Source organism: Barbatula barbatula, assembly GCF_947034865.1.
Source record: "Barbatula barbatula genome assembly, chromosome: 16".
Classification (NCBI taxonomy): domain Eukaryota; kingdom Metazoa; phylum Chordata; class Actinopteri; order Cypriniformes; family Nemacheilidae; genus Barbatula; species Barbatula barbatula.
In genome coordinates, this window is record NC_136779.1 from 675,254 (window position 1) to 688,733 (window position 13,480).

A 13,480-nucleotide genomic window follows, 5' to 3' on the forward strand; every position below is an offset into this window, starting at 1 on the left:
ATGAAATTTCATTTTTGGGTGAAGTGTCAGTGAAGCTTTTGCTTGTGTTTCTCAGTCTGACACACTGTTATGTATTGTATTCATATTATTCCAGTTTGCCATTGAGAAATTAAAGCAGTGTTGTGTGTGTCAGTCTCACACCAGATTTAATATTATAGTTTAATATAGTTTATCAATATTTTAAATTAGCTTTATTTTTAGATTTTTCGTGTTTGTGTACCTCTTAAAAGTTATAGCAATTTTTGCCAGACCATATGACTATTATATTATTGGTATATTTTGTATGTTGCTATATAAGATTAATAAATGTTACTGTAGGTTTTTTGTCATTATTATAAGTTCAGTGCTTTACACTTATTTCAGTATAGTTTTGAGGCAACATTTCGATATTTGATTTGATTTCAATGAACAGAAAGGTTTTGAAGGTTTTTATTTGTCTGACACACATGTAGTGCTGTTTTCACACACACCGGTTGTTTTATCTGCTGTTTATCAGAGGAAGCGGTCAGAGTTTATTTGATTATTTGATCTTCTCAGAAAAACCATCAGCATCACATCTCTCTGGTACTGGACTCTCTTGTGTTCTCTATTAACCCTGATGTTTAATTCACACATTGACAGTTTATTGCTCATTACATCACACGAGAGATGATTTAAACGGGACACGTCTCTTTAATATCATCTGATCTGCAATCTTCTGCTTTTTTACCTGATTTCATTATTTTGCAGAATGTCTTTCTAACACACACAAATAATATCAGTGTTGTAGTACTTGAGGCCGGTCGTTTTTAAAGGTCTTGTTTTGGTATCTGTTTTCTTTTATGACGTCTCAATACCACAACTGTGGCGATATGTGATTTTTGTGCCGTGTACTTCATTGATATAAAACTTCATCTGCCTTAAATGCAGTTAATAATTTATTCCCAATTTGATTTCTTTTGTTACTTTTGTGCCGGATCAGAAATAAATAGGGGTCTGGATTTAAAACATGAATAAAATGCCCATAAAGGTCAATAAATACAGGCCAAACTGTACTTAATTATAAAATGTTGTTTTTTATTTATTTAAATATCTGATATCACAAGAGCAAGAGAGCTGTTTTCATTAATATGAGCATGACTAATAATTATAATGGAAATGTAAAATTATACAAATGTTAACACTGAAGAATAACGGTTACAAATTGATCTATGATGATGATGATGATGATGAAATCATCAAAATGATCAAGTTTATATTAAGTGACTCTCTAAAAGTGTGTATATATAAAATATATCACTTCTTCAAGGACTTTTTTATTATTATTTTAGCAAAATACCATTAAGTTCGAGTTATTATACTTTTGATTTGAGTTTTATCAATAATAATTATAATTGGCTTTTATTTTAAGTTTCTGTGTCAGTTTTAGTACACAATGTTTGGTCTATGCTTTTGTCATTTTATAATTTATTGGTTTATTTTTGTATTTTGCTATACAAGATTAATACACTTTATTATATTTTTTGTTTATTATGATCATTTTAGTGCTTTATACTTATTTCAGTTAATTTTTTAGGCAATTTTTCCTTAAGTTTAACCAATAATCTTTAGGTCAATATTGTGTTTGGTTTCAATGAACGGAAACATTTTCAAAGATTTCTTTTAGTAAACTTAAATAATCAGTATAAACACTATAGAAGTCTATGGTACAGTAAATCCCACAATCATACCAAAACGTGTGTGTGTTGTGTTGTGTTGTGCAGAGACTGAGGGTTGATGGACGGCTCGTCGACTCAGTGAAGGTCCTGCAGGATGAATCCTCTCCCGTCCATGGACAGACACGCCCAGCAAACCAATGACCGGCTTCACTGCATCAAACAGGTGAAACACACACTCGGTCATCTCTGCTGACGTCTTTCATTCTCTGCGCTGTGACGCCCCCTACAGGACACCAGGAGTGTACACCGGTCACACCGCTTTTTCATTCTTTCATGTGTGATTTTATTTCATCAGCATCTGCAGAATCCAGCGACCTTTCAGACGGCGGTGTCTGAGCTGCTGGATTGGTGCGGAGATCCGCGGGCTTTTCAGAGAACCTTTGAGCAAAGCCTGATGGGATGCTTAACGGTGAGCCCAAATCAACACACATCACACGCACATGTAAACGACACACATGTGGTGTGTGCCAGAGGCGTGCTGGTGTTTCAGTCATCTGTGATGTGATCTGTTAGGTGGTGAGTCATGTGGCGGCTCGGCAGGGTTTTGACATGGATCTGGGATATCGACTGCTGGCCGTTTGTGCAGCAAATAGAGACAAATTCACCCCCAAATCAGCAGGTGAGTGAAGTGATATGATGTGGTTTACTGTGAGCACATCCTCTCCTCTCATGCAGTAAAACCACTTTCAACAAAACAAATAAACTTTGTGTCTGATGTTAATGTGAAGCTTCCAGAGAGCCATACGATGAACCTGATGCTGATTAGAAACATGACCGTTTTAATACAACATTCTAATGTATTTAAGAAGACTTTTATTGTGTATTTTAGCCCTCTTGTGGTGATTTACATACAGGAACAATACGGTTTAAAAGTCCTGTACTGTTCTATTCAAATTCATCTAATGTTCAGTGTTTGTGTGTGTGTGTGTGTGTGTGTAGCGCTGTTGTCCTCATGGTGTGAGGATTTGGGTCGACTTTTGCTGCTGCGTCATCAGAAAACACGACAACCTGATCCATCAATGAAGAACCCCACACAAACCAACATGAACAACATGAACCCACTGTCACACGGGTCAGTATCACACACAAACAGACATACACAAACTCTCACGCATACACACACTTAAACACACACAGACACTCACACACACACACACACATGCATGCATACAAACAGACACACACAGACTCTCACACACACATGCATGCATACAAACAGACACACACAGACACTCACACACACATGCATGCATACAAACAGACACTCACACACACATTCACCTTCTCACACATACACAAACTCTCACACACACACGCTTAGACACACTTAAACACTAATACACACACAGACACTCACACAAACTAACACACATGCATACAAACAGACACACATTCTCTTACACATGTAGTCACACTAATACAACACATACACAAACACACTCATACACACAACCCTAATACACTCACACTCTCCACATTAACTTTGTGCGTCTTTATCTCCACAGTGATTCATCATTTCAATATGACTCTGGTCCCTGGCAACAAAACCCCAGTCAGCCGTCTGGCTCTGTCTCCGTGGTAACAACAGTGTGGGGACTGACCAACACCACACAGACTCAAGTAATAACACACACACACACACACACGTGAACACACACGAACACTGTTTCCATGTCATAACTCTGTGTGTGTGTGTTTAGGTGTTGGGGAACTCCATGTGCGGTCCAAACAGTCATATGAGCCCCGGTGGGGATGGGCTCATGAGTTCAGGGCAGCAGTTTTCCTCTAAGGGTCCCGGTCAGGTGTACATGCAGCAGGAGATGTACGGGCGACCCGACTACCCCTCCGGAGGAGGATTCGTGCCTGGGTGAGTGTCTCCCGCTTTACACAGACAGACAGACAGACAGACAGACAGACAGACAGAAGATGCGTCTGAACTCTTTCTCTCTCACACAGTTATGGGGGCGGTCCTAATCCTTCAGGTGGGATGGGCATGCATCAACAGACACGCCCATCTTCCAACTTCGGCCAACCATCTGCTGCGGCCGCGGCTGCCGCTGTGGCTGCTGCGGCCGCTACGGCAACCGCCACTGCCACGGCAACCGTCGCCGCCCTACAGGAGACGCAGCACAAGGACATGAATCAGTACGGCCCGGTATGACATTCATCCCTCTGAACTTTTATATTTGTGATAGACTTCTTGTGCTCGTGTCACCAGATGACTGTGTGTGTGTGTGTGTTTTAGATGTGTTCCTCCTTTCAGATGGGTCCAAACCAGCCATACAGCACTCAGTACATGAATCAGCCCGGCCCCCGCGGGACCCCCGGCTCCATCAATCCAGGAGGAATGAACGTGGGACACCCCGGGGGGCAGATGATGTCGCACGGGGGTCGGATGCCTCAGCAGGGCTACGGAGCCGCGCCACGACCCATGCAGGGGTGTAAGAGAGAGTATCCCGGAGAGGTGAGGATACAGATTTTCAACAATCGTATCATCATTTTGTTGTGTTTTCTCTGTTTGTTTTGACATGAATAACGTCTGCATGCGATTCCAATTCTTTTCAGAGTAACTACGGAGGGCAGCAGTGTGGAGCAAATGGTCCGTTTTCATCTCAGCAGGGTCAGTACCTGAACCCCACCGCCGGCAGACCCCTTACCTCGCCTCAGTACCCCCCGCAGAGAATGCCTGGACAGCATGGGACCCCGGGACAGTACCCATCCAACGCCACGGGACAGTTCTACAAGGTCAGTTCAGGAACGCTCAAATACATGCATTAGACAATCCCACAATGCATTGCAATGAACTCATCCAAGCTAGCAGATGAATTAAGTTAAAGCTTCAGTTCAGCCAAAATCTGTAAATATGTATGTGAGTCCTTCTTCAGTGGAACACAACAGAAGATATTTAGAGAAATGTCTCAGTGGTTTTGTGTTCATATAATGTAAGTCAAATAGGTTCAGTGTTGTTTGATGATCAACGTTCTTCAAAATATCTTCTGTTGGGTTCTTCTTTCATTCAATACCAATAAAATAAATATGATATGTTTGCATATTATGAATAACAAACGAATGTGTTTTCTCCCTTTAGGACTCCTGTAATAATTTTAACGCAGGGAACTTTCCTTACAGCCAACCCATCATGAGCGGGGTATGTTGGTTAGATTGAGTTTTATGATTGTTGTTATTAGTTTTAGAGGTTTTTCAAATCTCTGGTCCGTGTGATGTGATTTAACATTGAAAAAATCATCATCATCTAAGTTTCTCAGTTAAGATCGTCTCTCATTCATGTCTTTGGAAAGAAGCATCTGATAAATGAATAAATATAAATGTTTTCTGGATTTATCTGTAGCCTCCGCGGCCAATGAGCAGCAGTTACCCACACTCACCGTTGCCCGGCAACCCCACACCCGCCGTGACTCCCGGAAATAATGTTCCTCCATATCTGTCACCAAACCTGGACATGAAGCCTCAGATTCCTCCAGATATCAAACCAAACATAAACACACTTCCACCTCCACCAGGTGACACATCCCCTGATCTTTACACGACACATTCACGTGTTTATTGTGTAGATAAAGTCTCACGTGTGTTGTTGTGTAGGTGACTTTAGCGATGAGCGCCGTCTGATGTTTCCGGTCAGGGACGGTGTGGTTCTGGAACCCTTTAGACTTGAACACAATCTGGCCGTCAGCAATCACATCTTCCACCTGCGGCCCAACGCTCACCAGACACTGATGTGGAGGTGACACGCCATCACACACACACAGAGCTACGCATTCACATATACACACACACACGGCTAAATGCACACACATATACAGAGCTACACACACAGATAAAGAGCTAAACACACACACATTAAGGCTGAAGGTCGGCGGTATGACATTATAACTCTTGTGTGTGTTGTGTGGTAGGTCTGATCTGGATCTGCAGTTTAAGTGTTATCATCATGAAGACAGACAGATGTTCACTAACTGGCCGGCATCGGTGCAGGTCAGCGTCAACGCTACTCCTCTCACCATCGAACGCAGTGAAAAAACGTCCCACAAACCCCTGCACCTGAAACACGTGTGTCAGCCGGGCCGCAACACAATCCAGATAACAGTGACCGCCTGCTGCTGTGTGAGTATATGGGACGGACCGTCCGCTGGTGAACGCCTCATGGACGTCTGTAATGTTCTTCTGTTGTTGTTTTGCAGTCGCATCTGTTCGTCCTGCAGTTGATTCACAGGCCGTCGGTGAAGTCCGTCCTGCAGGGCTTGCTAAAGAAGAGACTCCTCACAGCTGAACACTGCATCGCTAAAGGTGCCGCCTCTCTTTTATTCTGTTCCTGTCCTTTTGTCAATTTTCAGCACGATCACTGTCATGATCTCAAGCATGGTTTAGTAAAACATATATTTCTTTCTCTCTGCAGTCAAGAGAAACTTCAGTAGTGTGGGTGTGTCGGTGGGCGGGGCCGGTGAGGACGGGGTGGAGCAAACAGCCATCAAAGTGTCTTTGAAATGTCCAATCACATTCCAGCGTATCCTGCTGCCGGCGAGAGGTCACGACTGCAAACACGTTCAGGTCAGAGAGTTTTCTGAACATTGAAGGAAACTACTGTGATGTCGCAGACGTATGAAAGTGTGTATTAATGTGAAGATAATGTCTTCAAAACAGTGTTTTGACCTGGAATCATACTTGGAGATGAACTCTGAGAGAGGAACCTGGAGATGTCCCGTGTGCAAGTATGACGTCATACACACCGTACACACTCTTCCTGTTGGCAGAATACCACGACACACATGACAAAATACTGCAGGGTTATTTGGCTTCATTTGTTAAACGCAAACCAAGATATAAGAGTATAAATCACATCTGTAAATGAATATTCATGTGAAGTTAAAGCTGTGGGTCATGATATAATAGGTCTGCTATTAAAAGAATGTTTGAGGTTGTTGTTGTGTTAATGTGGTTTGTGCTGTAATGTGTTTTTCAGTAAAGCAGCTGTGTTAGAGGGACTGGAGGTGGATCAGTACACGTGGGGAATCTTGAATACTCTTCAGAAGTGAGTTCCTAAAGCACACGTGTCCACAGAAAAACTGATGTGTGAATAGTTCAAAATGCGAAAATATTGTTTTTAGTTTACAGAATGAAACAATCACTTTACCTAGACGAATAACTAGAAATAGTACATTTTAAAACGAGAAAAAACCTGTCTCTAAAACTAGAACTATTAAAGACTTTTTATTGGTTAGATATTTGCTAAACTCAGTGACAGACATAAAGGGCGACTAATACGAATCCCAAAACATTGAGAGACAAGGTTTCAGAAGCTGTCACGAATTGGTGTGGACAGAACCCAGATGCAGGCAGACGAAGGTTTAACAATAAACTTTATTAAATAAAACACCCGCAATGGGGAAAAACAAGAACAAAAACACACTAGAAAACAAACACTAGAAACAAAACCGAAACAGGGTAGTCCAACAAGACGAGAAACAGGGGATACTACCGTGAGCGTTGATACAAACACCAACATCAGACAAAAGACAATAGATATAAGACAAAGACAATGCACCAACACTGAACAGATTGAAACTGAGACCATATAAAGGGAGACACTAACGAGGAGTGATTACATGGGGAGAGTGGTGACAGCTGATGGGAATGAAACCCTAACGAGGTGAATTACAAAACAGACGATGGGAATGAAACCCTAATAAAATTACAGGACATAGGAGGGTGGGGCTGAGAGACATAACAGGAAGACACGTGGCATCACGTAACAACATAAAGCCACATGTCTCCACACATAACACAACAGAAACCCGAAAGACGTGGCAATGTCATGACTCTGCCCAGGGAGCTTGAAAGCTCGAGACAGGAAGGACAGAGTCCTAACATTACCCCCGCCCCCAGAAACGCCCCATGGCGTCTCAAGGGAGAAACTTCAGCGGGCCAAAACACCAAAGCACAAAGACAAACACCACAAGCACAACACAGAACAAACTAAGGGGAACATAAGGGAGGCTATGAAGGGGTTCGGGTGGGTCAACAAAAACAACAAACATGGGAGGGGGGGTGGGGGAATGGGAGGCCAAACCTTGGGGACACCAGAAAAGGGTGGGACAGGTTGAGGAGACTTGAAACAACCGGACGAGACCGGCGGGGACTTGAAGCAGCCGGACGAGACCGGCGGGGACTTGAAGCAGCCGGACGAGACCGGCGGGGACTTGAAGCAACCGGACGAGACCGGTGGGGACTTGAAGGGGCTAGGGAGAGGTGTGTGTCCAAGGGGAAAAAAAGTTTGAGGTGATGCCGGCCGGAGGACTGGCTGAGGCACCGGCTGGAAGGCCGGCTGAGGCACCGGCTGGAAGGCCGCCTGCGGAAGGGCAGGTCCGGCCGCCTGCGGAGGGGCAGGTCCTGATGCTTGCGGAAAGGCAGGTCCTGATGCCTGCGGAAAGGCAGGTCCTGATGCCTGCGGAAAGGCAGGTCCTGACGCCTGCGGAAAGGCAGGTCCTGACGCCTGCGGAGAGGCAGGTCCTGACGCCTGCGGAGAGGCAGGTCCTGACGCCTGCGGAGAGGCAGGTCCTGACGCCTGCGGAGAGGCAGGTCCTGACGCCTGCGGAGAGGCAGGTCCTGACGCCTGCGGAAAGGCAGGTCCTGACGCCTGCGGAGAGGCAGGTCTGGAAACCTGCGGAGAGGCAGGTCTGTACGCCTGCTGGATCGCTGGCTGTGAACCCGGCTGGAGAACCGGCAGGAGCGCCGGCTGGGCTAGGTTACGTGCCCCCCTCCGTTGCCTCTTCCTCTTCTGCCGAGCCAATCTCCTGGTAGTCGGCTGGAGGAAGGAGGTGAAGGACGGGGCTGGCTCCGCGTTGGAGGCCTCCGAAGAGGACCCCCAGGACTCTCTCCTTCCACGCTTGCCCTGAAGACTGGTAGGTGGTGAAGAGGTTGCAGGGTCCGAGGCTGATGGTGCGGTGGTGGTCACCACCCCAAGCTCCAGGGTGTGATCCTCGGGGATGGGGCCCAACGGAGAAGACAACCTCGGACAGACGGAGACACTGGGCTCCGGTCGGCTCATGGCGAACTGGAGCACACCCTCGAAGCCAAGCGGTCTCAGCCTCATCATCTCCGCAGGCGATAGGGGGACCCTCAGTCCGCTGTTGAACGCCGCCGTCACCTCTTCCTCCCCGAAGAGCTCCTCCACTGCGGCTTCCAGGAACCTGTCCAGGTACTCGTCCCGGTCCAAGTTCCCCTGGCGAATGCTGGAGAGGGGACCAGGCTGGCGAGGGCTTGCAGGGAAAATCGCCGCCTGCTGGGTTCTTATGGGTTGGTGCATTCTGTCACGAAATGGTGTGGACAGAACCCAGATGCAGGCAGACGAAGGTTTAACAAAAAAAACTTTATTAAATAAAACACCCGCAATGGGGAAAAACAAGAACAAAAACACACTAGAAAACAAACACTAGAAACAAAACACTTCACAAAACCGAAACAGGAAACAGGGTAGTCCAACAAGACGAGAAACAGGGGATACTACCGTGAGCGTTGATACAAACACCAACATCAGACAAAAGATAAAGACAATGCACCAACACTGAACAGATTGAAACTGAGACCATATAAAGGGAGACACTAACGAGGAGTGATTACATGGGGAGAGTGGTGACAGCTGATGGGAATGAAACCCTAACGAGGTGAATTACAAAACAGACGATGGGAATGAAACCCTAATAAAATTACAGGACATAGGAGGGTGGGGCTGAGAGACATAACAGGAAGACACGTGGCATCACGTAACAACATAAAGCCACATGTCTCCACACATAACACAACAGAAACCCGAAAGACGTGGCAATGTCATGACTCTGCCCAGGGAGCTTGAAAGCTCGAGACAGGAAGGACAGAGTCCTAACAAGAAGCGTTGAGATGTGTCACATCATAAAACACATGTGCAGTGTAGTCGTCATCTAACCCCTCATGTATGCCTGCGATGTAAAAAAATGAGAGAAAAAACGACTTTCGCATGTAAACGTTTCAAGCATTTTCCACTCAATGTTTTTCTGAAGCAGGTTTGGCGATCGCTGATGTATTTATATGTGTTCTTACAGTTTGGATTTTGAGGAGGTGATGATCGACCCGTCGTGCAGCTGGAAACCGGTGCAGGTGAAATGTGAACCGCACATAAAAGAAGATCCAGACGGGCTGATGAACAAACGCTTTAAGAGCACCAGTCCCAGTCAGATGATTCTGCCCAATGTCATGGACATGATCGCTCAGCTGGCACCAGGAACCTCGTCATACCACAACAACTCACGACAACTAAACAACAACAGCCCAGGTAATAAAATAAAACGTCTATTATCACGAGACGTGACATATTAAATCCTCGATTACTTCTGAGTGATATTTGTCTCTGATAGTTTTTTCAGGTAACGGTTACCAGGGTCGCAGGAATTTTGGTGACTATCCCCATGGCAACCCTGCAGCATCATCAGAGTTCATGCAGGCACCGCAGCTGTCGCACTCCCCCACAGATACGCTACAGGAGACAGTGAGACACGCAAACACACAACATGTCTATTTGAAGTGTCTTCGTTCATGTATGTCAATATCTTCGTTCTCTCTTCACAGACACCTCATCCGGTGCACACAGGTCAATCCCATAATCCCCTGCAACGTGGTATGCATGGACCTGCCAGCAGTCAACCGTTACATCACAGCGGCCCTCCCCACCCCTGCAGACCGCCGCCCAGCCAGCAGAACTCCGCCCCCAACAGCCACAGGCACCCACAGATGACCTTTAACCCCTCGACCACGCCGGAGGGTCAGTGCGGGGGTCAGGGCAGCTCGGACATTCCAGAGGCCTCTTTGGATGTGAGTTAAAATGTTTATTTGTTATTAATGGAATGCTTTCAGATGAATGAAGATAATATGGTCTTTCTCATCGACAGCTGCTTCCAGATCTGATGAATCCAGGTGATCTTCTGTCCTATCTGGATCCTCCAGACCTCCCCAGCAGCAGTAATGATGACCTGCTGTCTCTCTTTGAGAGCAACTGAGAGCGACTCTGTCACAGCTCTTCCATACTTGACAAACCCTGATGCACTCGTGGTGTTTTTCTCTTTCTGTACAGACTGTAGCTGCGGAGAGAGCCCTCTTTTATATCACAAGTATGCGAACTGATAAATGCGTGCTGGCCTTTTTCTACTCACTTTGTTACCGAACACAGACAAACGTCCATCTGTTTACGTCTTATTTCTCATTTCTGTTCTCTACGGAACTAGAAGAAGATTCTCTTCAGACTGTAAAAGATATTTTAACAAGCATAAAACCAAAGGGTTTGTGTTTTAACTGTTTCATGTGTAAATGGCAAAAACTCGTAGCACTTAAAGTCCCCGTGAACCGGTTTTTACTTCTGAATTCTGACACATTTCCGAGCGAAAATGAATTTTGTGGGCGTGGCTTGCGTTTTTCACTGCGAATTGATTGGATGTGTAAAAACAGCATTGATTTTGAAATAAAGCTGGTAGCAGACTGACAGTTGAGGGGGAGGCGATAATTTACGTCATTTCAGATGGATTGTCACTTCAGGGCGGAAGTGCATTTTCAGATTTTAATTGAAGATTGGGAGATTAAATGAATTTAATAAGAAAAGGACACACGCCGATAAGGTATTTACTATAAAAGCGGCAATATTTTATGAAAAAATAAGAACTGTCATTTTTTTTTCACTGGGACTTTAAGCGACAAAGCTCAATGTGACAAAGCTCAGTGTGGAGAATGTTTACTTCCCATCTCGACGCTGTTAACTGTCGAGTACACTAAATGAGCAGCGTACTGTTCACAATGCAGTCGTGTTATTATTGAGAAGCTCGTGTATATAATTGTGAATAATTTTGTAAGGTGTATTGTCACGATTGATCATGTAGTGTCTTCTGCAGCTGTGTGTGTGTGTGCGCGTGAGATGTGAGCGGGCATAGCGAGTCATGCAGATAGTCTATGCAAACTTTAAATACTGCACACCGTGCGAAGTATACATACTTCAAAAGTTAAATGAGTCGTGCGATATTATCAATATATCAATGTGTAAATGTGTCAACGTGATATTCTATTGTAATATTCATGTTAATATGAGAATTATTGTCAATAAGTAAATATAGCAGCCTTATGTGAATAAAACATGTTTATTTGTAGAAAAAGCGTTTTTGGTTTAACATCTTACTATTGTTATTTTTTAGTAAATCACTTTTGATCGGTTTTCTTATGCTTTCACAAAATGTCCTTTGACTTAAATTGATTTTACACATGCAATTAATGTCATAAATGAATTTGTGTGACAGAAGTCTTCCTTTTTAATAAAGAGACGTTATCATTTTTATATCTGACTATAAACCATTTTATCATTGAAATGCATCTAAAAACTGAACTCAAATCTTAAAAAACTGTGATAGTTTCACATGAGCTTCTGAAGATGATGGAGGGTTTTTGTGAACAATCGCTGTTGATATGATCTGATGTTTGTTCAGATAAATGTTATGAATCTCAAGATAATAAATTATATTTCTCAAATAAAGCTGACACTTAACATGCATCTTCAATGTGTGTGAACAACCCAAAACTCTTCTTTATAGACGCATCTGTATTTAGGTCATAAAAGTACAATATTTCAATTACAATTACATTTCTGGAAAGATTCAATTAAAATAAGGTTGTTTTGTAAGCCTGCATGGAACAGTATTTTATATTTCTCCTTTTTATTATTCTTTTAGTTTCATCCTCTCTACGGAGTCCGTTAGAATGGACTGATTTTTTTTAAATAATCTTTTATACATTTTATATTACATGTAAATTACCTTCAAGTTCTCTCGAAAATTCGATAATTCCCTCTTAAACCCGGAAATAATTCATATTTAATATAGAAGATGTTAGAAGATAGACTTGTAATGTTATAACGGTAACATTAATGCTAGTAAATACTTGTAATGTTATAACGCTAACATTAATGCTAGTAAATACTTGTAATGTTATAACGCTAACATTAATGCTAGTAAATACTTGTAATGTTATAACGGTAACATTAATGCTAGTAAATACTTGTAATGTTATAACGCTAACATTAATGCTAGTAAATACTTGTAATGTTATAATGCTAACATTAATGCTAGTAAATACTTGTAATGTTATAACGGTAACATTAATGTTAGTAAATACTTGTAATGTTATAACGCTGACATTAATGTTAGTAAATACTTGTAATGTTATAACGCTAACATTAATGTTAGTAAATACTTGTAATGTTATAATGCTAACATTAATGCTAGTAAATACTTGTAATGTTATAACGCTAACATTAATGCTAGTAAATACTTGTAATGTTATAACGCTAACATTAATGCTAGTAAATACTTGTAATGTTATAACGCTAACATTAATGCTAGTAAATACTTGTAATGTTATAACGGTAACATTAATGTTAGTGAATACTTGTAATGTTATAACGCTAACATTAATGCTAGTAAATACTTGTAATGTTATAACGGTAACATTAATGTTAGTAAATACTTGTAATGTTATAACGCTGACATTAATGTTAGTAAATACTTGTAATGTTATAACGCTAACATTAATGTTAGTAAATACTTGTAATGTTATAACGCTGACATTAATGTTAGTAAATACTTGTAATGTTATAACGCTAACATTAATGCTAGTAAATACTTGTAATGTTATAACGGTAACATTAATGTTAGTGAATACTTGTAATGTTATAACGCTAACATTAATGCTAGTAAATACTT

The 13,480-nt window shown here is 42.7% G+C and overlaps 1 protein-coding gene across 2 annotated transcripts; it reads left to right on the top strand.

Annotated features, from left to right (window-relative positions):
• The first annotated feature begins 1,738 nt into the window (after positions 1-1,738).
• LOC306905584 (zinc finger MIZ domain-containing protein 1-like) lies at positions 1,739-12,296 on the top strand. 2 transcript variants are annotated; one of them, XM_079476286.1, is made up of 21 exons: positions 1,739-1,860; positions 1,993-2,106; positions 2,211-2,316; positions 2,637-2,769; positions 3,203-3,317; positions 3,398-3,564; positions 3,654-3,852; positions 3,943-4,161; positions 4,263-4,442; positions 4,786-4,845; positions 5,047-5,218; positions 5,298-5,439; positions 5,612-5,819; positions 5,897-6,002; positions 6,112-6,263; positions 6,357-6,424; positions 6,676-6,744; positions 9,791-10,020; positions 10,103-10,233; positions 10,314-10,556; positions 10,634-12,296. In XM_079476286.1, the coding sequence occupies exons 1-21, from the start codon at positions 1,792-1,794 to the stop codon at positions 10,739-10,741; spliced, it is 2,991 nt and encodes a 996-aa protein (XP_079332412.1). In that variant the 5' UTR covers positions 1,739-1,791; the 3' UTR covers positions 10,742-12,296. The 2 variants fall into 2 exon arrangements, with proteins under 2 accessions (XP_079332412.1, XP_079332413.1); XM_079476287.1 differs by having other exon boundaries at positions 3,961-4,161.
• Positions 12,297-13,480: the final 1,184 nt, after the last annotated feature.

Bases quoted from the DNA above. Each gene is read 5' to 3' on its own strand.
- LOC306905584 (XM_079476286.1), top strand. From the start codon at position 1,792: ATGAATCCTCTCCCGTCCATGGACAGACACGCCCAGCAAACCAATGAC. The intron at 2,770-3,202 runs GTCAGTATCACA...TTATCTCCACAG, and splicing joins ATGAACCCACTGTCACACGG to TGATTCATCATTTCAATATG. The intron at 3,853-3,942 runs GTATGACATTCA...TGTGTGTTTTAG, and splicing joins ACATGAATCAGTACGGCCCG to ATGTGTTCCTCCTTTCAGAT.